Below are 24,329 nucleotides of genomic sequence, written 5' to 3'. Positions count from 1 at the left end.
TTAGGTAATAGCATTTAAAACATTACTAGGTTGAATTTGCCTCTAGACTCAAGGATTATATTAAACATCTTAGCCAGTCTGCCTTTCATCTGGTAACTTTTTTTCAAAGCTGTAAATGTTCTTTAGCCAACATACCCTATATTGGGTTAATTGGGATGCCCACATGTAATAAACATAATGGCTATCTCCTTACACGAACAAGCAAAAGTCCTAACGTCTCTCAAATAATCTTCAAACTTCAGAAGAAAGGTTACTGCTGTCTGGATATTTAACAAAATAGTCTTTAAGAAAGAGATAGAAGATACTTAGATAAGGAAGATACATTTAGGTTTCCTGCATCTGTCTCCTGAAGTAATTCAGGAAGTAGCCCAAATATGCTCTGAACCATTTCCAGGTATCTCAGATATCTTTGAAAACTTAGGAGACAGAGGAGACTGCAGAGTACTGAAAAAGGAAACATAGTAACTCTTTTAGAAAAAAAGATAAAGAAAGACCCAGGTAATTACAAACCAGCCAGCCTTAACTAATTTCTGTCCTTGGTTCTGGAACACATTATTAAATAAGCAGCTTCTAAATGCCTAGAAGATAAACAATCACTGGTGATAGACAATCACTGACATGCCTCTGTCAAGAACAGATTATGTCAAACCAAACTAGTTTTCTTCTTCAATATGTTAAATAGCCTAGTAGATACAGATGGAGCAGTAAACATGACATATCTAGATTTTAGTAAGGCTTCTAAATCCATTCCCTGTTACCATTTATAAGAAACTAAGGAAGTATAGCCTTGATGAAATCACTAGAAGATATGGAAGGAGGAGGGCAACTGATTGAAAAATGCTGCTTTTGAAAAGTAGTTATCAGTCAGTGGTTTACCGTCAATTTAGAATGACATTTCTATTAGGCTTCTCTAGGAATTTGTTCTAGGGACAGTTCTCTATTTAACAATTAGGATGACTGACTGGACTATATGTTTACAAATTTCAAAATTTTTGTCAAGCTAGGAGGAGTTGGAAGTACACTGGAGAAAAGTATCAGAATGATCAAAATAATGCCTTCAGAGGCTTGAGCTGTTTCCTGTATTGAGTTTTGGACACTAAGCTTTAAAAAAAATGTAAACACATTGGAATGAGTTCAGACAAGGGCAAAAGGGATAGAAGAGGAATACATAACTATGCGGAAAAATTGCAGCAATTAGGCTTGTTGAATCTAGACAATGGAAACTAGAGGAAGTGCTGACATCTTCCAGAACAGAATAACCTTTAAAAGAAGAATAGTGATCAATTGTTCTTCAATTGCCATGTAAGGAAAAACAAAGAGAATCAGCTTTATTTCTGGGCTAGAAGACTCTTTTTAGTTATGAATATTGGAAAGCAGTGGAACAAGCTGCATAGACTGCTTGAATACCCTTCATGGGAGTTTTTTTCTAGATAAATTAAGCAGTGACCTATTGGATCTGTTCTATACATATTTCATCCTGCCACAGTGCTGTGGTTTGAGAAAATGGTCTCTTGAGATCCCTCCAGCCCTTAATTTCTGTGATTCTATGAAACCTGTACATAGATATGCAAGTGATACAAAACAGATCTTTAAATAATTTTCTTATGAAAATGGAATGGGGAAATTCTTCCAAAGTGAAGAGTCCAGCCCTTATTTTAATTTCTTATCTTAAATCTTAGAAGTATGAAGATTATAAGATTAATTTATTTTTTCCTTGCTAGATACCACTGATATTTTTTTATCTCAGGCTTTCCATCTAAATGGCATAAATAAAAAATTGCTTTCCCTGAATGTGTTGTAAGTAGTTCCAGATCATCCATAAACAGAAATGATGCACCTTGGTTCAACTGGTTGGGTTCGGAATCGAAGGACAAGACTACCATTGTCTGAACTCTGGATTTCCACTGATTTCTCTGTGAGTCCTTGAATGTGTTATATAAGTCCTTTGACCTGCCTATCCCCTACAAAACCTGGAGTTATAATGTAGACATTGTACAGTACAGAACACTATTATCACATAAGTAATAATATTAATAGTTAAGCCTATGAATACAAATTAAGGATTTACTGTCAGCCACATATTTCATCCTAGCAGATCAGAAAAATTGTAAGGCTTCTACTCGGGAATGGTAACTTGCTTGGTTTCTCCATACTTGATATTAATCTACTCTTGACAGTTATTAAAATAGAAAATACTGTTATTATTTTGCACAGAAACAGAGAATCCACAGGAGAGAATTTAATGGAATTTGGAACATTCTGTAGAATTTGCTACATTTTCCCCACCACTCAAATTATTTTAAATTGTAAGTAAAGTTTTCAAAGCTGTTAGCATTATTTTCTCAGATCACTCGAATTGTTTTCAGAAGCCATATTGTCTGTGATGAATCAGAACATCTTTTCTTAAAATAGTTGTAAGAGCGTTAAAACTATCAGGTATAATTTACAGCTTTTTCTCCTTTAGATTCAGCACTCCTCTGAAGAGAAGCTAATTTAATAAATAGACAATCTAAGTTACAATCAAATTTATTATATTTACCAGACTTGAATTTCAGACAAGACACCATTAAACTGAATTTGAAGAGGAACAAACAGAACTGCCAGTGGGCACTGTATTAGTAGCTTGAAAAACATCTAATACTCTTGCAATCAAGGGAGTTACGGTGATGGGAGAAAAAGGAGGAGGAATTTTGTTTGTCTTTCTCTGTATCTCTTTTATATTGTGCAAGCTGAAGTGAAGGGTAGAACCTCAGCTCAAATGTCCAGAAGAGGGGAAAGAGTGTCCTCTTCTTAGACAATCCTTTTCCATTACTTCTAGCATGTCTTCATAACCTAGCACTACAAGTCTGCCTAAAAATCTTCAAATTACTGCTAGAGCAGTTGATATATTGCTGGTTTTAAGTGCATATGTGAACACTTGCCACTTTATGCTGCATACCTGATTTAATCCCACAAGTTCTGCGTCCACAAAATTACCACTGAATTCTGGGTGAGTTCTGTCCTTGGAAGGCTTCCAGATCAAGGTTTTCTGTCAGAAAAAAAACTCAATAGAAGTCCTATTCAAAAACAAAAAAAAAAACAATAAAAAGCAGTCTTTTCTTTCTCCTGTATTGACATTATTCTCCTCTGAGTCTCAGTCCCCACAGACCCTCTCTAACTGCGAAGTCTGTGACAGAGATCATATTTTATTCACAAATCTTTTAATGCGGTCTGTTGTTTTGTGATCACATTAATTGCATTTATGCTGTGGAGATTTTTAATTCAAAGAGATGCTGCCGTGTTTTGTATACACCACGTAAACCTAAACAGAGTTTTTGGTCTTTCCGGGGACTTCTACTGACTTTCAGATATTTAAAATCTGAAGTTATGCATCTCTTCTTGATTCATTTTCTATTAAAGAATGTTGGCTGCACTAAAACTGGCAAAATGATAAAAGAAGAGGAAAAAAGCAGTATTCCAGAGCTCTATGATAGTGTATAGTGTTTCTTTCCTGAATGTACGTTGCCACCTAGCAAACACTGAGAATAATGGTCACAAGAAGAGCAAAATAAAAAAAAGAAAAAGAAAACCCCAATCACTTAATCAGCTATGATCTTTGGCTTGATTTTGAAAAGCTTGATCGAAGAAAGCACTTGAGGTGTGAGCATTCCTACTGAGCTTTTTGTGCAAAGGGGATGGTCTCTGTATGGATGTGGCCTGTCCTCTGCAGGACCGAATGAAGTCAACCATTGACCTGACTGTTTACTGTAGCTGAACTCTGCACAATCAAGAATGTGGAAGAGGAGTATGATGATGATATACTAACTCCTTCTGACACTTCAGGAGATGGGTATGCTAAAACGCAGAGGCCTTGGTGCTGTGGAAGTCCAGGAGGCAGCTTGCAGTGAGGGAGGCTTTGACAGTCAAAGAGGCTACAGCACGGTGGCCACAGCTGGTACAGAGATAGTCTCACTCTGGAATGCCATATCCTTTTAGTATCTCTTTTACACACATAGTCCTTTGAGGAATCTCATAGTTTAAAGATGACAAATTTGAGAGGCAAAATAGATGAGGATCAGATTATTACACAAGAGCTAGATGAACTTTTAGTAGAAAAGTAGGAACAAGATGAAATGCAGTAATACCAACTGCAAGATCATGCATTTAAGGGCAAGATGCTAGAATTTCTGCTCTAAATGTACAGTGATTAAGAGCTGGAGGACTTCATACATGAATGAGTATTTCTTGCTCCAACCATCAAACAGCCACATCAAAGAATGACTAAGATGTAGGCCAAGGCTGCAGTGTAATGTAGAGCTGATGAGGTACCTCCATACTGAGAACAGAATTGGAGATGAAATCAGAGATGACTGAACTGAGTTGGTTGCACCTTCCTTCAAAGGTAAAGAAGCAGAGAAGGGTAAGAACCTTTCCATAATTATAAGAAATCAGAAAAAAAACAAAGACAAGACCTGAAAAAACAGCTTGCATGACACTGCAATCTTACAGAAGATTCGGCTGTCAGCAAAAAGAGGTTGCACGAGTTTCTGCAGACGCAGTAGTAATTGCCACATGGCAGCAGTCAGCACTTTGTGAAATGCTGGAACTGTTGGGAACCAAGTAGACTTCAGTGAGTGGGAACAAAAGTCCTCAGAAGAGCATCAGACAAGTGTTTTGCAAGGTGAAATAAATGCTGTCCTGTTAGTGAAACTGAGAGTTTCCTGTTAGTAAACGTATCAGTTTATTTTGTGGTCTGGGGCATGCATCTCTCATTAGATAGGAATTTTAGTTTTTCCCTTCTTTTGTGTCAATGGATATCCAATCTGGTCCTCAGTAAAGCTGAAACAGTCTGTTTTGCAAAAAGAAAAAAAAAAAAAACCTAATGGATATTAGTCTTCAGCAATTCTGTGTGTTCTAAATACCAGCATTAAGACTAGCAGGACTGCCTGCATTTGTGAATGTATCCGAGAAGGAGTGCCATGTCAGGAACAGTTGCTCTCCAGCTTGGTGTGAGTTCATATTTTATTATGATATAGGCGTAACTGGCATTGAATTGAGCTGTTCATGTTCCTTACTGCATGAAGACTGAAAATTGGTACTGTTCATGCAGTTCTATACCAGTGAACAGCTGCAGCTGGAGCCACTTGTGTGAATGTCATATCCAGGAGGTCTGAGGTTGCTGCCTAGTGTTTGCCATGTGGACAGCAAGTAGGATTTAAATTTCTAATTTGCCAAGAGCGGCTAAAGTACTGGGGGCTAGAGTTCTGCCATTCAGCCCCAGGCAAAAGGAGTCCCTGAACACGCAGTAGCCCTGAGTTCTCTGCCCATACTAACCCACGTAAAGTGAGGGGGAAGGAGGTGTACCGCTCTGAGTGCAACTTGATGATATCCATATGCTTAAATGCTATTCAAAAGATGCAAAGAAAGGCTGTTTTACAACTTTCTAGCAAAAGTAGTGTCCGAGTGCAGCTTATCTAAGGTCAGGCTGTAAAGACCAGTTACTGACAGAATTTAGCATGAAACTAATGCTCTTCGTCTCATGGTGCATGTTGCATACAGGCTTGGTGCTATTTTGTTGCCTGCACCAGCTTTTCTTCTCAGGTTACTTAAAAAGTATCATGTGAATAAAAAGGTACCATGAATCAAAAAGTACCATGCTTATCTGCCTTCTGGGCAGCTCATGTCTATTCTCCATAGCCTGGCAGGACTACCCAGTGACTACCCAAATATTCTAACGCAAAGATCATAGCTGTAGGTCATGTGATATCCTATGAAACAGGAAACCTTCAGTGATTTAGACTTGGTTGACATAATTTGCAGACGTGTTAAGGAGGTATGAAGTGATGTAAAACAAGTATTTGAAACTTTCTCTTGTGAAAAAAAATGCCACAGACTAATGAAAGTGTAATTTCACTATAGAAAGAGGAGGCCAAGAATTCAAAACAATGGGAGCCTAAAATCAGGCCCTGAAATCCGTATCCTTACATGGAATATAAGTAAGTAAATAATTAAAGACATTGAAGAGATTTTAATGGATCTAATTTTCTATAGATAATTTCTGAAGTTCATTTTCTTAGCACTCATATCATGTGTCTTCGGAGTTTGTTAACTTAGTTGCCCAGAAAGAGAGACCCAAGAGCAGTTTTGAAAATTTTAGCCTTTCAGTCTTAATTTAGGCCCTGTTTTTGAATATCTGTCCTTTGCGGAGTATCAAATCATTTCAGTAATGGAAGTTATTTGATTCTCTGTTCCTGAACAAAGAGACTCCACTTGTAAAACTTCCTTATAGATAATGAATTATTTTCAAACATATTATTACCAGAACACTATTATTTTTCAATCTTGGCATTTTTGTGTGTGTTTTATAGATGTATTTTTACCTTTCAAAAATGCTAAGAAAGCTTCAATCTCATTGTTAAATTAACAGACATCTCTAATAAAAGCCTCAACTTTTTCATAGCTTTGGAATGCAATCGCTTTGAAATATTAGATAGATTCTGGATTATGCAGACTTTGGTTACACTCCAGGGAAATTTTAAATATAATAATAGCTACAAGATTAGTTGTTGTTGTCTGAATACTATACAAAGATGTTTAAAATGACTAGACAGAAAATTGTGAAAGCAGCATATGACTCAAATTATAAATAAAATATGGGATTACTAGACCAAAATCTGTATGTGGGGAAAACTTAGTGACAGTCAGATCTACAGAAAGGAATATTCAGGAATATACACTAGGGACTCAGTCCTTATATTTCTGCAGTTGAGTCAAATATTCTGAGTAGCTGGACTGTGAAGAGTCTTTCCAGAAATTCACAGTGACTTTGCAAAAGTTCAGTTAGTTCTTACATCTTTCACACATTTCCCTGCCCTTGGTTTCCCTGTGTTTTGCTTTCATCTATCCTGCTGTGATGCATTCCACAATTTTCCATAATTACAGAAGCTGGGACCAACAGTGCCCACAAATAATGAGGGTTTACAACGATAAACTATACGAGCGTTGCAGTGATCTACTTTACCTGAGGGAATAAAAGACCAAAATAAGCTTATCCTCTGTTCGTGTCAATTGTCAGAGCCCCATCAATGGGATGGTGCTGTGACCATGTACCAAAGCCAATAATCTGCTCCAGAGTTTTTGGAAGAACAGCCAGCAGCCCTCTCGGCAGGGCAGCACACCCAGGCTCCCAGTTACAGAGCTGAAACAATCGGATGATTGCAGGAATAAGAGTTATGAATTCTGAAAAGTTCAAACAAATTCTTCTTGCTTGTTCATATCAAGATTTATATGAATAGCATAACTTGAGGCCTGGCAAGATAATTTTCTTTACAAGCGTGGCCCCCGTTAAAATGGCAGGATACCTAACGCTAGAGGTCTGGCTGATGCCTCAGCATTTACATGTGTAGCTCTATTGGCTGCAATGTTACTGCAGTAAAGGCAGGGTAGTCAGAGCCAGTTTGTCCATATCCCCAGAAGAAATTAGTTCTCAGTGCTTGGTTGTGCTATAAGAGCAGCACCTGAGACTCCTCCTGAGAACTGTAATGCTCTTCTTCAAACGGAGAGAAATATTTAAAGAAGAGGAGGCACAGTAACCTCTTAAATGGTTTCTTCTCACTTTGCCTTTCAGTGTTTTCCCTGCAAAACCTAGAAATCAAAGCAGTTCAGAAATCATCTATGTCCTGTGTGAAATCCAAGTTGTAGATTTCCGGTGCTGCTACGTTTTTTCAGACCCTCTTACTGTGAGTATCTAAGCCTTCTTGGAATAGCAGCTGCTGGGAGGGGACTGGAAGCCGCACCGTGGATATCAGGCTCTCAAACGTTTACGAAATCTGTAAACAACAACAGAGTGGGAAACATATTTTTATTGAGAGCCAGCTATGAAAGCAGAGAAGCAAACTCTTACTAGTTAAGAGTTTTTCATCTCCTTGTCCATTTTTGCTGAGAACTGGAGTGGCAGGAGGTGGAAACCCAGTCTAAATTTTGAGGGATGGGGGTAGTGGGGTGGAGATTCTTTTCTACTCAGTGTCTCTGCAGGTTGGTATCACCTGTAGGGATAAAGATCCAACCTGATACTCAGAAGCGTGCCAGTGACCCTCATAAAAGCAGTCGCTTGAAAGCCAAAGAGTGGGAGGATGAGTCATATTTAGTGGCTGTGTAGTAACTCAAAACTTGTGTCGGTTTCTTTTTCCTTTCTTGAAAACCTATTTTTCATGTATTTTAAACCCAGAAGAGACCACTGTTATCATTAACTCCCTGTGTAACATCAAACAAGGGTTGCAGCTCTGCATGCTGAAGGTCTGGAAGAGAAAAACTCCTTTTCTGAAACACCTAAGTAGTTGCAAGGTCACAAGCATTTCCAACTCCTCACCAGCACCTGGGGTAATAACATAAAATATTTTTGGTGGCACACAATAGCATATGAAAGGTTTACACTGATGGCAATTTACACAGTACAGTCTATTCTCTCTCCCTTCATCTTGTAATGCACTAACAGTTGGCAGTGTTTGGACTACCATACATGGCCATTGATGGAAGAGCACTGAATGCCCTAAAATGGTGAATACCACCAAATGTAACAAGTCTAACCAATGTCAATTAATTGCCTGTGATGCTGCTGTTGTCTGCGCTCCATCACGTTAATGACTTGACTGCCATCGCTCTACATAGTTTCTTCTGCTAGTTTCAGCACTATTGAATTTGCACTACGGTCATACTTAAAACATTTTTGGTTGCACATGCTATTAGCATAGCTTAGCCAAGCAATCAGGACTTGAGATATACTTGTTATACAGCCTCCATTGTTAAAACCATGTTCACCAGAGTTATACGACGGCCAGCACCTGGATGTCTTTGGTACACTACAAGTTCCATGAGGTGAATGTTCCACTGCTTTCCACATCTGTGATATAAGATGATGGTCACCTTGCAGGTGCTGGTAAGGAATTTAAGTGTTGATTGTGTCCATTAAACATTTGAAATACTACAAACAAAATTATGTTCCTTGACCAATTCCTGGAAAATTGAACCTGAGAGTGATTAAACAAAACTATGTCTCTGGGATTCTCCTGGCTGAAATGTTTTTGATAATCTGCCTCAAGTGACCTTTCCATAACATTTCACATGGTAGACTGTCCTAAGCCCACCCACTGAGCACATTTTCTATCACCCCTTAGTTTAGCTTGGTATCAGCTAAGTTTCCAGTAATGTTTATAATGTTTATTGCCTCCTAAAGGAAAAGTAAGACCCTTGCACTTTCTGTGATCATTGCATAACAGGCAAGAAGATCACAGTCATTTTCAGAGCCAAGTGAGTTTATATGCACTAAGTATTTGTGAGAAATCCCTTACTCAAACTATCCCAAATTTAGATCAACAACTGTATCCCCTAGATAGATGAGAAGCACCAAATGACAAGAAAATCTATGTTATCATATGACTCTTCAAGCCCTCATCATCACCATGATTCTTGGGCCATATTTTTATCTCTGATTCCATAGAGCAGTTCCAGTATCTTAATGCTATGTCCAGTTCTGGACTAAGAAAGTAGCTTGATTTTTTTCCAGATTGTTCAGGGAGATAAGGAATAAGTTCCTTCTCCTATCCAGGAAATCACTGAGAGCTCCCTGTCCTGTGGTACCTGCCCCAAAATGTTCAAGATGCATCAAGAACTCTCTCTCCTGTCTTTGATTCCCTCTTCTCTCCATTCTTTCCTTTCCTGGTAACCTTTTTCCCATCTGTCTGCCCGGGCTGTGGTTCTCAGAGGAGCTATGCTGTACTGTGATGGCTGGGATGGGATTGGTACTGTGATGCTTTCAAGCAGAGCTAGGCAAGAAGCAGAAAGAAGCACTGAAATTATCCCCATGAGAGATGGCAGGGGCAGAGGATTGGAGGGAGGGAGGTAGAACAGCGGAAGGAGAAAAGTGGGACTTGGATTTTTCACCTTGACAGCCTAAAAAATGAGGTCTTTAGCCAGTGTCCAGGAGTGTCCCATGTCCAGTTAGGCATTTATCTACTTCAGGGTAGTCAAAGGCTGTGCTAATGGGGAGGACTGTCTGCAGTTCTGCTCTCTACACCTTAAGAGAGAGTTAGAGAAAAGCAGCTGGAATGATTAAGGCCTTCTGAGTTACTACATTGACTGGGACTCCTCAGTTTGGAGAGGAGAAGGCTGAGGGAGAATGAGTGAGGTTTACAGAATCATGAAGGGAGTGGATAAGACGAATGCATAACTGTTACTCACCAGATCCTACAACACAAGAAGTAGGAGGCATTCAGTGAAACTAATAGGAGGCTGGTTAAGTTCTTTTTTACACAGGGTGTGGTGAACTTCCAGAATTTGTTGTCCTAGTGGACTGTGGAGGCAGAAAATATCAACAGGGTCAAACTGGGGTTGGACAAATTCAGGGACAGCAGGTCTATAAGCTGATACTAAAGGGAGTATGCAAGTATGTACCTTCTGACATCCCTGACATCCTCGACAACCCCGGCGATTGCATTTGCTGGGGGAGTACGAAGGGAATAGACTGCACAAAGTGGCCAGGAACACATATACTCCCTAAATGGTATTTCCTACTGCTACCGTGGTAGAGAAGATAGTGGCCTAGCTGTAGCCCAGTCTGTTACAACCATGTTAACTCCTATGTAAGAGGAGAAACAAACATATCAGACACTGGCTCCCAGACCCAAAAGATAGCATGCATTTTCCATGATCCTCCACTCACTCCAAAATGGAAAGCACTCATTCTTATATTTTTCCATGTTCCTCTATACACTTCTTCAGATTGGGCAAACAGAAATAGCTTAAAGAGAAGATGGCAGTCCTCAATGGGGGAATGGTTTAGTAGCCTTACTGTCTCTCAGCTCCCCACCCTAACTATATTCTTTTGAGCAGACTCTTTTTTTCACTGTACAAGAGGGAGGGGGTCTCCGCTCTAGCTGTAAAGGTAGGAGGTTCAGGAGAAACAAGCTTAGGTAACACCAAACCCAGATTCTAGTCAGAGATGCTTTTGCCTTGGCCAGTCAAAAGGAAAAGATTAGTACATATCCTGGGTAATTATTTGAAGAAAATGGTTATATTAATTTCGGTTTCTTCACATCACTGAATCAGAGTGCAGTTATGTACTGCTGGGTTATTGGTGAAATAGTGGCAGAATGATTAGGGAAATCAAAAGGTAAAAGCATGCAGAATGTGTGGTTATCAACACAGCAATTGGGTAGTTTTTAAGCAAACGAAACAGACACTGTCATGCAATATATTACAATGGATTATAATATTGTATCAGAAAGAAAGTGACCTGATTACATTCACTTCAGGCAAACAAAGGACTTTCTCATCAGTAGTCAACTCCAAGGAACCGCAAAGAGAGGGGACAGTCACTCCACAGGTGTAAAAGCTTCCCAAAGAATGGGAAATTACAAACGAGACTGAGGGGAGGAAAGTTTTAGAGAGGAAGAATATGAATTGAAATTGTGAATTCAGTTAGATGACTAAAGAGCCATGTTTCATTAAAAAGGATGACTTTTTCTAATAGGGTAATATGGTTCAGTGGTGACAACAGCAGTCAGAGCAAAAGTGCAATATGTAATACAGATAATAATTTTTAAAAAGGGGAGAGAACAAAAACATAAAATTGATTTACAAAGTGGGGAAAACAGGAAGATTGGCTGGCAAATTTAAAAACAATGCAAATTTTCTAATGCTTATTTGTAACAAGAATTCCTAGTGATGGTATAAAATCTTTTGTTAGATTGAGATAGTAAATTTATAATAGTGTAGAAAAGGCCAAGTTTTAGTATATATTTCTGATTTCTACCTGAGAAGGAACAGGATGATGGATATGGTGATACTGAAATATTTGTATTCATATTCATATGAATGAAATATTTTCCTTCATTTTCATTAGAAAAAAAGAGAAATTTTTAGGAGGAGAAGAGAAAGGAGAATTTTTTTAGTTAACAAAGGCTAGACAGCTTAAAAAGATGGTCTTCATAGAGTTCACCAAAAAGTCCTACAAGAGCACAGATGTCCTCCCTTTTCCAACCACACTTGCAACCCTTCTCAGCCTTAGGTGGGCCACAGGACCGTGCCTCCAGGTACCTGGTCCTCAGACTGCCAGCCCCAGCAGTGAGGACATGGTCAATGGCTACAAGAGCACCACCCATTGAGGCATCCCATCGTCAAAAACCAATGGTGCTGCCACTGCCCAGGCCCCACCTCGGGCCGCCCCACCATGGACTCGCTTGTTTGCTCTTAGCACTGTTCTTTGAGGCCTACGGCACTTGGTCCCTCTCCCAGCTGTTGGCTGGGGACAGCAGAGGTGACAGCTTGGACAAGCCCTCATCAGCATGTTCCCCACCAAGGTCACCACCTGCAGCACACAACCACGTTGTCAGCCCTAGACCTGGGTGTCCCTATTAGGGGTTAGCCCAACCCTCCTTCTCCCAGTCCCCTGACCCCGGCCACTGCTGAGGGGTTGCTGAGGTCCCCTGCTTCGGGAGCTGGAGCTTTTCTTGGAGACCTCGGTAGGCCCCCAGACTCTGGTGTCCCACGGGAGAGCTGGCCACCTAGCACAGGCCAGGGCGGGGGAGGAGGAGGAGGAGAAGCCGAGGAGGAGGAGGAGGAAGGCAGGCCGCAGGGGGCACTGCGGGGCCGCCCCACTGGCTTTGCCCACTAGAGGGCAAGAGAGTCCCACACAAGCGCAGCGGGGCGGCCTGCCCCTGCGAGGCCTCCGGTGTCTCCTTCCCTTCTTCCCCAGCTGAGCCCTCAGCCCTGGGGCAGTACAGGGCTGGGGCAGGGGGAAGGGCTACAGTGTTGTGGCCCCTCAGAGAGCCTCCTTGGGGAGAGCGTGGCAGAGCCTGGCCTCTGTCCTGCCACACGATGTCAACGAGGAGGTGTCCAGCTTTGTGGAGATGTCTTCTGGATGAGGGCAAGAAGAAGCTGGCCTGTGACCTTCAAGTGGGTGCTGGGACATGCGTTTGACACGCAGGAGGTTAGCTCAGCCTTGGCTGCCAGAAGGCTAGCAGGGACCTTGCGTGCTGGCAGCTCTGTGCTGGTGGCCTGCTTGAAGCAGATGCTTCAGCGCGTGGTAGACTTAATTATCGCTTTTGCATCTGGATAGACTAAATGCCTGGGTGAATCGGCTTGGAATCTCATGTAGGCCACCCTTTCAACATCCTGCAGTGGAACAAAGTACGAGTTACTCCTGACTTCACTTATTTTGGAAATCTTCTGTATGGTCATGTTACCATTGATGGATTCTCCAGAAAGCTAGAGAGGCCTTTGGCCATTACATAAAGTGGGCCTGGATGCAGGGTGGTTTTTCATGCTGGTCCAGCATGAAATCAAGGTCTCCATCAGGATAGAGGAGTACCAGGCTGCTGTGTCTGCCAGTGTGCTGACCAAGTGATAAGGAGGGGCATCCGTCCAGCTTATGGAGAGCTGCAGAAGCTCCAAGAAAGGCACTTTGTGTCTTTGCCCCAAGGCAGGTGATGGCAAGGTAATCAAGGCAGGTTGCTGACTGCATGTCTGTTCTAGCATTGATAAGTGGGGTCCAGCTGGTGGTCTGGATATGTGCCTTCGTTAGTATGTGCGGGCCACCACATCTTTCAGACAGTGAACTATCTGAGGAGAAAATGTAACTGGCTAAGAGAGAATTTCAGGGATATCCTAGAGGCCAGTTTGAGTGCAGCCTACCGACAAACTCTTTTGAGCTTGCAGTCACAAATGGGCAGCAGCAACGTGTGAGTGTGAAGAAGGCAGAAATCTCTTTGAAAAAAACAGTGTGCTGTTGGGCAGGAAATGCAAAGTAGGCAAAGGACGGGGCAGTAGCAGCAGAGCGGTTCTCAAACTGAGTAGTTCTGCAAACAGTGTCATAAAAACTGCTTACCATGGATAGGCCTGTGCAGTCCTCTGCATACACGGCAACTTTGAATTCCTCCCCTTTTCTCCTTCCAGTTAATGGCACTTTCACTCTTGAGCTGGAGGGACTTGTGAAATGGACAGCTAGTTCAGTACAAACGCAGCAGATATGTACCCCATCTGCCTTCAAGCATCACCAGCAGATACATGCTTTCCAAAAGACTATATCAGCATCTCTATCAATACACTCTATCTGACTGACAATGGCATTATTACTTTTGTACTTAATTTAAGATATTTTAAGCATATAACCTGATACTTGCTGGACTCTCTGAACTTCCAAGGACAGCCACAAAGATTGTATTCTGCCATGCTTATTTTATGTAGGTCCGCTAATTCCCGCAAGTGGCAGAATATCCTAATGTCAGATATGCTGCTGCAGCTGTATATCACATGGTAACACTGATGCGGGAATGTTTTTTTTTTAGAGTATTGCATCTAAACTGTCTTATGTTTTATAATCCTCCTGTCTGAAAAATTGGCAGGAGGTTGTACCTCATATTAAATATACCATCTTTTGGGATCCTTGTAGGTAATGTTTTATGTCATAAATACCTTTAAACATTTTTCCTACAGTTTCTGAAATGAAAAGGCAAATACATTCCTCTAGAACCATTTTTCATAAATCTGTAGGCATTTCTTATGTTAATCCAATCAACTTGAATCATGCAGCTAGTAGGTCAATTGAGCCATTTCACAAGTGTGTTATTTATTTCCACGTAATCTAACGTTTCAGAGTCATGGGTTTCAGTAACTTTTCACTGCTGAGATGACATGACTTTTCTTTGGAAGATTAATTTGTGCATTTATATTAATAGTTTAATGCCCTCACCATCCATTCTGGGGAAAAGCTGAATCACATGTATAGCATAGCAGGTGGGATTCATCCAATCATATCTAGACCTGTGTTATATAGAGGTCTACATCTAATATAGGCTCCCTTCATACACAGGGGGAAAAATAAGCATCTCTAGGGCATGAGTCATGTCATCCTAAAGTAGATGCCTTGAATTGGTCAGATGATTCCCTCCCTAAAATTGCACCTATTTCTCTGCATTAAAGAACAAGTAGTGTACTTATCTGGACTGCAGCAGCATGCAGTGAGGTGAGATTAATTATATGCTATCATATTCAGATTTGTATTATGCTTCAAATACCCTGAAGATTCCTGTCTGCAAAGAAATCTGAAAATGACATTGCTTTCTATATTATTTTCTATTTATAAAAAGCAGCTTTTTAAAGTTTGCTGACTCAACACATTTTTAGTAAAGTTGGCAAATGCCATGTGTTTCACTGGCAAGTTGTAGATCCTCTCTAGTTAATGGCATAAATCTTCCATTTCTCCACCTGCAATGTTGGGAAATATATGAGGGAGATATATTGTCCAGATATATAAGTCCAGAGACTTTTAGAGGTATATTAGTCCAGAGTAAAATTCTGTACTTTTGATGAAATTATGCAATCTGGGAGGAAGAAAGAAAATATTTCTTGTGGCAGGCAGATTTTTTTAAATTGGTGCTCAAAATTTGATGTGAAAAGTTGTTGTAAAGTTGAACGGGTAGGCAGAGTACAGGTGAAACAGTTAAAAAAAGAAAAAGTCACGATGTCTAAAACTTGCCAGAGGTCTCACATTAGTGTAGTACATGCCAGAAGAATATGTGCCAGGAACTACTTAAAAAATGCAAGATTCTTCTGACCAGCTCCGCTAGCAGGAGTTAAAATCCTGCATAAAGCTGATGAGTAAGCTCTTGATGACTCACTGTGGCAGATGCAGTCTTCAATTCCAGGAGGGTATAAGGGAAGTGGGTGTGAATCTCTAGTTGAGGGGAGTCAGGGGTAGAGATGTTTCTGCCTCAGTGTCTTGGGGATAGAAGTGTAGGCTTTTGATATAGCCTGAGGTATCAGTAAAGCCAAACTTCTGTAAGGGGTAAGTTTGACATTACCCATCACACACAGATTTTATGTGAAGCAGGGTTAGAACACCACCTACTCACAGATGGGTATAATTTGGGGGATGTCCTGCATAATTCATGTGTGGCTTTGATACTTATGAGTAATTTAGACATCAAAGCCTCAATTTAGATAACACTTTTATAACACCATACTTCCTATAGCCAATAATATGTAGGCTTTCCTGTAAGTCCCTTAAAAAATTGTAGAAATACGTCCTTCTTTACCTTCAGATATTTTGCATAAGTAATGCTGTTCTGAAGTACCAGGTAGAAAATACTGAAGCCTGGTCTAGAGAAAAAAAAAAATCCCGTATCTTACTCTTCATCGGGACTAGAAATGTAAATTTTAAAGGACTGGAAGCCTCTTTTCCATTGTTTCTAGGCTGAATAGCACACCAAATATGAGGACCTCTAGTCCCTCTGTTATAATCCTAGTGCTTTGCCAGTGGCATGAGCTTTAATTTCTCAGCAGTCCAATCTCCTAACAAGCAATTTTATTTTCTCTTCCAAGTCACCCATTATGCATGGAAAAAACCCTTCCCGTTAATAACCATAAAGCTCCTTTATTCTCCTTCAAATCTCCTTAAAACTTCCTTCTGACATAAAACACTTGTCATTGGCTAGGCCTGTTGCTTTTTATTCCCAACACTGCTTTTCCCTTATCCTTTCCCCATGTGTCTGTAGTATACACCTGTTGTCTTTCATCATGGGTTAAGATCATAAGCTCTTTGGGCATAGACCATCGCTCTTATTACATGTGTCTACAGTATCCAGCACAATGGGACTGTGATCCCTGAATGGGGCCTCTGGGTACTGCCGTGTTCAAGTTGATAAAGAATAATGATTTTTGACATGGGGAGTTCTGCAGTTTTTACCAAGTCATTCTGCAGTTGTTCACCCTGATACCACCATGGTGCATTTGAGCAGTGTCCTTAAACCTGATATATATGGTAAACACTGGGGAACATTCCCGGAGAGCGCTGGAGCAGTCCTTGCTAGTGCTGATTTTCCTGGGTTTTGGGGAGGGGGAGGGGGATTGGTCTGCTCTTGCTCATCAAAATGCGTGGACTGATGGGCAGCAACTGTTTCTTTTCGTGGGTTTGAGCAGAACTAGGACAACGGGACCCCGCTCTGCAGCTCCTGAACCCCATCCTGCGAGCGGTGATAACCACCGAGGGAATCATGTAAAGGGAGATGGCTGGAGCTGTGGGGTGGGTCCATGTGCCGCTGGCATGCAGTATGTCCTAACAGTTCCCTAAACATCCCTGGGGACGTGGGACGCAGCCTTTCCCCGCTGCAGTCCCCCTGTTAGGTCTGGGGCTGGGAGTCTCCTCGCCTCCTCCCCAGGGCGGAGGAAGTCCCCGCGGCAAGCGGGCAGGGGCGCAGAGGGTGGCTGCGCCAGCCGGAGCGGGGCTGCTGGCTTTTGGGGTGGGGAAGGCGAGGAGAGCCGCTCCCTCTTCTGCACGCCCATCGAGCAGCAAGACATGCAGAAAGTCGATTATTTTTAATTAACCCCCTTGCAAAATGCTCCTTCCCCGGAGCTCTGTCTCCAGCCTCCACCAGTGACCTTCGGGGGCCCTGCCCCCTCGGAGATGTACATCATCATTCACACCATGCAATCTCTCTCCCTAGCCCCCAAGATATTATGTTTCCTCTCCTTTTCTCCCTCTCTCTTTCTCTTACCCCCCCGCTCCAAGGTCCTGCCTGCAGGTTTCGCGTTTAATGCCGCGGGGCTGCCGGAGTTGTCTTCGCCCTCCGCGTAAGGCTCCGTATTGCGCCCAGTCCTTGAGCTCTGCTCCAGCAGCCCTGGAAAACCAGGAGCCCCTTCCGTCCCTTTCCATCCCCTGATCAATGCAGCTGTGCTGGAGCGCGGCGCAACAACAATAACATCAATCATCGGCATCATAAGGAGAAGCATAAATCCTTCCCCGCCGCCTTCCCCGGAGCTCTGTCGGCAGTTTGCGATAACTTCTTTTTCGGGAGGAAAATACTTTCTCGGCAGCGGCGTGGGGTCGATTTTCTGCCACGGTGCCCCCCGCCCCCGGGTGCCACCTCGCAGCCGCCGCCGCCGCCGCCCGCCCTCCGCCGCGCTCCGGGCCACTCGCCGCGGGTCCCGGCCCGGGCACAAGCGCTCTTGCCCCCGCAGCGTCGCGGCAGGGCGGCCCGGGGCCCCCCCAGCGCCCCCCGCCCCGAGCCGGCGCCGCCGCCCGCCCGCCCGCCCGCCCGGCCCCCGGCAGGCGCCGCGGCCGCGCAGCAGCGGAGCCGGGAGCGCCCCGGGCTCCCGAGGGGGCGACGAGCCCCGCGCCGGGGGAGGACGGGCACTGCGGCGTGGCCGGCAGCGCTGCCGCCCGCCCCGGGGACCCCGCGCTCCGGTTACACCCGCCGCGGGACAGCGGCAGCCCGGTCACCTGCAGCGCGGCTCGGCCCGGCGCCCCGGCGGCCGCCGCTGCCCAGGCGCGGGGCACCGGGCTGCGCTCGCGGCGGGCCGGGCCGGGGCAGGTCCGGGGCCGGGGCAGGGCCGGGGCCGGGCTCGCCCCCGCCGCACGGCGCCGCCGCCGCGGCCGGTGTCCCGGGGAGCGGGCACTGCGGGCACCTCCGGCGCGGCGTGCCCGGGCGTCCTGCGCGTGTGGCTCTGCCGCCGCCGCAAGTTTGGCCCGTTTATTTATTTATTTCGCGTTTTTCTGCCCGTGCCGCAGAGCGGCGGAGCGCGGCGGCGAGCAGTGCCTAGCGCTGGAGCCGCGGCTGTATTGCAGCAGGTAGGGCTGCGCGCTAGGACCTCGGAGGAGCCTTCCAGCAGCAATCAGGACTACCTTAAACCCAGCCCAATGCCTCTTCCTGCGCCACTCTGCGTGCTGGATGGAGATCCACAGTCAAGAGCTGCAGCTCAGTGCTGGAGTACAACATTGCACAGGGAGCCCTGCAGAAGCAACACCTGTTTCGAGCCAGCCAAGAAAGACACAAGCACTTGTACGTTGCTGCTTTGCTTGTGGATCGCCAGTAATCCCAACGCAGTGGACATCTGCTGAGCCTCCCGACAATTCTGGATACTAGATCTGGACGTCAAAAGTTTTTTTTTTTCCTTTTCCTTTTTTCTTTTTGGATTTATCTCAGCCAACAACGTGAGATTTCCCCCCTCCCCCCTTGCGGGATTCATGCTGATGTATGCAGTCTGTTATAGAGTAAAAACAGCGCATGCCTTTCTGGAGTCAGAATCCATAAATCCTGACGTAGCCTGTGCATCTTAAAAAAAATCCCTATAACGCCTAGGTATTTAAGTTGCTATGGTCATTCTTATCTTAAACCAAATGGAGAAACTACGGATTTTTTTCTTTATTACAGTTGGATGGGCTGAAGACCTTATTGCTTGCTAAGAGCTGGGGATATATGCATATATATAGATATACACATCTATATGTTTATAAATATGTCAGTGTGTGAGTATAAAGTGGTGGTTTCTTAGACTAACTGGTTTGACCTTGAACCTGTACCAGTCAAAACAGAATATTACTTTTATTTATGCATTTAATGGATTGAAGAAAGAACATTTTCTCTGTAACTGCGATAGGGAGGGGAGAGGAGTGGAATATACCTAATCTTGTATCTCCTGGGTTTGGCACCATCATTATTGTTTATTCTTATTCTCTAAAAGCAGAATCTTCTGATGGCTCCCTTAGGTGAAGTTGGGAACTATTTCGGTGTGCAGGATGCAGTACCCTTTGGGAATGTGCCCGTTTTGCCGGTGGATAGTCCGGTTTTGTTAAGTGACCACCTGGGTCAGTCTGAGGCAGGTGGGCTGCCCAGGGGGCCTGCAGTCACGGACTTGGACCATTTAAAGGGGATCCTCAGGCGGAGGCAGCTATACTGCAGGACTGGATTTCATTTAGAAATCTTCCCCAATGGTACTATCCAGGGAACCAGGCAAGACCACAGCAGATTTGGTAGGTATTACCATTAACCCTTCAGTGGTCATGTGGTGAAATAATGCCTAGAAGCGCGGCGGGGGGAGCCGGGCGGCGCGGAGCGGGCGGAGAGGGGGGCTGCGGCGGTGCCCGAGCGGCGGCGGGAGGACGCGAGCGTGTGCGGGGCCGCGGGGACCGCAGGGGCCCGGCCGCGGCGGGGCGGGAGCCCGCACCGAGGCCCCGGCGGCCCCGGCGGCGGCATTCGCGCGGCCCCAAGTCGCGCTTGAGTGCGGAGGCCGACGGGGAGGTGGCGGCGGCGGCATTTCTGCTCCGGACGGCTCTGCCGAGTGGTTTGATTTCACGAGTTTAAAGGGGTTTTAATCATTAACCGCTACGATTTAAAATTCGGCGAGTTCCCCGAAGGGAGTGGCCGCCGCCCTGCGCGCACGTTAACGCGCCTTTTCTTTCGTTTCCTCTCCCGACTACCTGCCCTGGTAACTGCCTGACTCGCAAACTGACCGTATTTTGCTCCTCAGCGAGGGATCCGGCCGGCGCGGCCGCTGCCGGAGCCGCCTCGCAGGGCCCGGCCGCCCGCCCCGACGGCGAGCGGCCCGCAGGTACCGCGCGGCGCTCGCAGCCCCGCCGGCGGCGCGCGGGGAGGGGCGGCCGGCCGGCCGGCGCGGCGCGGGGAGCGCGCTGCAAGGAGCGCGGCGCGGGCTGCGCGTGCAGGGGACGCCGCTGCCCGTGACTCAGCACCGCGGGCTGCAGCGCCGGGGGCTCCCCGCCCCGCCGAGCGCCCGGGCGCGCTCGCGTGCAGCCGCACGCGCGCACACGCGTCCCGCGGGCGCGGAGCTTCCCCGCTGCCGGGAGCCCGTCCCAGGCCCGGCGGGCTGGATGCGCCCGAGGAGCCGGAACAGCCCGCATGAGCCGATCCCGTGTTTTTAAGGAGGGGTGCGGAAAATATGCCAGGTTAGCTCGCCGCGCTCCCAGCTGCTGGAAGGAGTTAACTTGCGAGTGAACCAACCTGACAGCACTTAAAATCGGTCGTAAAAGCAAAGTCCCGTGGTAATTTCTTTTTTCTTTTCTTTTTTTTTTGCTTCGTGTTTTAATGCCAGATGTCGAGCGATATCTAAACTGTATTTTACTGCTTCGCGAAGCTGTTCGGAGGACAGCGGCGTTGCGGGGGGTGGTCTCCGAAGGGCGCCGACGGGAAGGGGCGCCGGGGGGCAGGGGAGGGAGGGAGAGACGGCTCAAACTCTGCCCGCCCCCGGCCCCTTCTCCCGGCCCTCGCTGCCGGCCGCGGGGGGAAGCGCAGAAGGCGCCGGGCGGGGGCGAGGGCAGCGCGGAAACTGCGCAGCGGGGCTTTTTTCCGGCCACGCGGAGACGCCACGAAGGGTTGCGCCCCTCTCCCCGCGGTGAGCGCACGCACACGCGCGCCCGGGGCCGCGCAGCGCTGGGCGGCGGCGGCGGCGGCGGCAGGTGTAGCGCTGCGCGCCCCTGCGCGCACCGCCCGCGCCGCGGCAGCCGGAGGCGCGGGCCCGGCCCCCCGCCGCCGCCGGGAGGAGGCCGCCAGCTGCTCCCTGTCCAGCGCGGCCGTGACCACATTATTCGAGGCGTCTATTTTTAAAAACGGCTTTGCAGCCGCAGTTGTAGGAAGCTAACAATTCCGAGGGGCAGCTATTCTCGCCCGCGGAGCGCCTTGGCTTTAAATAGCTGGCTTTCTTTCTTTTTTTTCTTTTTCCTTTTTTCCCCTCTCTCGGTTCGGCCGCCCTCTGCCCCCCCCGAAAGCACCCTCGCACCGGCTCTCGGTGACGCTGCGGTGATGCCCCCGCACGGCCGTGATGCCCTGGGCGAGGCGAGGCGACGGGATGCTCTGGGGTTGCTGCCTTCGAGAAGGGGGTGCGAGCACTTGCGTCCCGGCGCCGTGGCAGCGCCGTTGTGCTTATCGGCAGGGAGCCGAGTGGCAGGTGCTCTTTGGGTTTCGGTGATGCTGAAGCCTTCTGATTACCCTGCGAAGGTCTGCGGCAGCTCTGGGGGGTGCCCGTGGGGGGAGAGCTCGCTTGCTGGCCCCTGAGCGTGTGGGGGAAACCTGTGCGTGCGTGTGTGGATACAGGAGTGAGGAGGAAGTTTTCCTGCAGGAATAAGGAGGACAAAGAGAACCAACCCCGGGGGCTGCGCGTAAACTCCTCTCCCGGCTCGGCCCCGTGGGAATCCCCCCTCCGCGCACACGCAAGCCCCCCCCTACCCCCCCGCTGCAGAGACATCAGATAAGAGTAATTCTTTTGTGATGCTGTGTTGGATGTGTGCCTATTGCATACAATAAACCGAGCCATGTTGTGTGTCTCTACTCGCCCGGTGCTGGAAGCCCTGGCATTTCGCAATGCCTGCAGTAGGATGTCCATCTCTAAAATAAAAGCTCCTCGGGAGGGCAGGCTTGGGTCCCCCCCGTAATGCGGTCCTGTGTGATCAAAGCCTTATCTCTCCTAGGTGACAAAAGATTTTTTTTTTTTTGATGCAGTCTCCTTAGTCTAGGGCATTTGCTAGACAGTGGAGTCATTGTAAATTCAGGAACTCTGAGAGCGGAGAGGCGTGCCTCTGTGCGTCAGCACAAGTACTGCATGCGCAGCATTAACAAAACAGGAGCATGCAGGAGACGGGGGAAAAAAAGCTAGTCAGCAGGTGACCTCCGCTCGCCGGGACCTGCTGCTGCAAGGAACTGCGGCGCTCGTCAGCCGCTGCGCCGCCCGCCGCTGCGCCGCGCCCGCCCTCGGCTCGCCGGGCCGGGGCCGGGGCCGGGGCCGGGGCCGGGGCGGGCGGGGGCTCCGGCAGCGCCCCGGGGCGCTCCGCGCGGTGGCGGCCGCGGAGCGCGGTAGGGGCCGAGGAGCGAGCCGGGTTTGGGGGGGCAGCGGGGTAAGCGGGGCCCCGGGCTCCAGCCCCGCTGCGGCGGCGCCCGGCGCTTTGGGCGCTGCGCAGCGCTGCGGCGGGCGGCAGCGCCGGGAGAGCCGAGCGCTGGGGGCGGCCGCGCTGCCGCCCGCGGAGCCGTCGCTGTCTGCGCGCCGGGCTCTTAATTGGCCTCATGCGGGGGAGCGGGCGGAGCGGCGACAGCTGCGGCGGGCGGACGCGCCCCGGCTGGAGGGCCCGCTGCAGCTGGGTGCCGGTGCGGGGCTTCCCGAGAGCAGACAGTCGGTGTCAGGGGAAAGGAGCCGCGGGGGCGCCGCGGCCCGGCCCGCTCTGCAGCGAGCGGGGGAAGCCTGGGAAATCCCTCCCGGCCTCTGCCCTGGGCCGCCTCCCCGTCCACCCCCTCGCTATCTCTTTCAGGAGGCTGAACTTGCAGCAACTTCATCACGAGGAATTGCTCTTCTTTTTTCCTCCTGTTTTGTTTTTTTTTTTCCTCTGGCTGAATGATTGTTTGCTAAATATATTACAACACAGCTCTATTTACCTTGCTCTGTGTCTGCGAGTCCTCTGTGGCTTCCCTTCCCTGTGCAGGGCACCTCATTACTTCCTCTGGAAATCTGACAAATAAGCAGCTGGCAGAGATGCTTGTTTACTGGATTAGTTATTGTAGACGGTGTTTTAGGGTGCTCAGTGGAGCTAAACTGCTTCGATCCAGCCATACAAAGAGACACTATATATAGCAAAGGACAAAAATGCACACAGAGAGGAACAAAAAAAGATCCATCTTTGCAAAGATGTTCATTGCTTAAAGCCAAGGCAGATGCGCTTGATCCTTCTGTTCTTTGCTATAGATAAACCAGGTGAAACTTAAAATTTTGTGTTCTGTAGATGACCTGCCTCCTGTCTCCTGGGGATTTGGTGGGAGCACAGGACTGGCCGTGCACGGCCAGACCGGCATCGTGCTGTTGTTCAGCATGGCCCAACCTGGCTCACGTGCAAGGAGGGGGATGAAGGGCTGATGTGGACACGTAACGAGTAACTTTCCCACAAAGTTTCTTTCCTACCCCTTTAGGGAGGAGTGGGTCTTTGCAGCCTCTGACAAGAAGATATTCCACGGGATCCCATGTACTGAGTTATTTTCTCTCTCCCTTCTTCTCACCCATTTTTTGGCTATAAATAGGGCCCTAGCTGTTCAGGTTTGGAGCTGTCCTGATTTGCATTTGCTCCAGCCTCATTCTGAAGCGGAATATCTATTTTAACATCTAGTTCAGATCCTAAGTACTATATGTGCACATTATAGAAACTATAAAGTGAAAATATTCACAGGAGTGTTGGGCCAAATCATGCAGTCCTTAAACTAGCAAACTTGTGGCAGACTGCATGGTTGGCCCCAGACAATCGCTTGAGGACTTAATAGCATGGCACATAAAGCTTGTTGTGAAGAGGCTTTTGAATTTTTTAAATGAACAAGTCTGTTCTGATCTCAAATATGTGGATGCTCTTTGCCAAATACCTTAAACTCGTCTTCTGCACTCACAATAGGATGTGACAGTGCTTTTTTGTTCTTTTAACGCACTAAGCAGTGTGCACCCAAATACTTCAAATGAGGACAGCAATTAAAGTCTACATTTATACTGATATGAAAGAAGCCAGGCTCACTAACTGAGCTACAGTATGGTATAATACA

General features: G+C 46.8%; 1 protein-coding gene across 2 annotated transcripts in view; it reads left to right on the top strand.

Annotated features, from left to right (window-relative positions):
- The first annotated feature begins 18,407 nt into the window (after positions 1–18,407).
- Positions 18,408–24,329, top strand: part of FGF9 (fibroblast growth factor 9) — a 28,705-nt gene continuing 22,783 nt past the window's right edge. The window contains exons 1-2 of one of the 2 annotated variants that reach the window (XM_064505014.1): positions 18,408–18,964; positions 19,498–19,783. In XM_064505014.1, the coding sequence (XP_064361084.1) occupies positions 19,507–19,783 (277 nt within the window). In that variant the 5' untranslated portion in view covers positions 18,408–18,964; positions 19,498–19,506. Of the gene's footprint in view, positions 19,784–24,329 lie in introns of both variants that reach the window. The other variant, XM_026108931.2, reaches the window with a different exon arrangement.

Source organism: Dromaius novaehollandiae, chromosome 1 (genome assembly GCF_036370855.1).
Source record: "Dromaius novaehollandiae isolate bDroNov1 chromosome 1, bDroNov1.hap1, whole genome shotgun sequence".
NCBI lineage: Eukaryota > Metazoa > Chordata > Aves > Casuariiformes > Dromaiidae > Dromaius > Dromaius novaehollandiae.
This window is presented reverse-complemented; position numbering and strand designations above follow the sequence as displayed.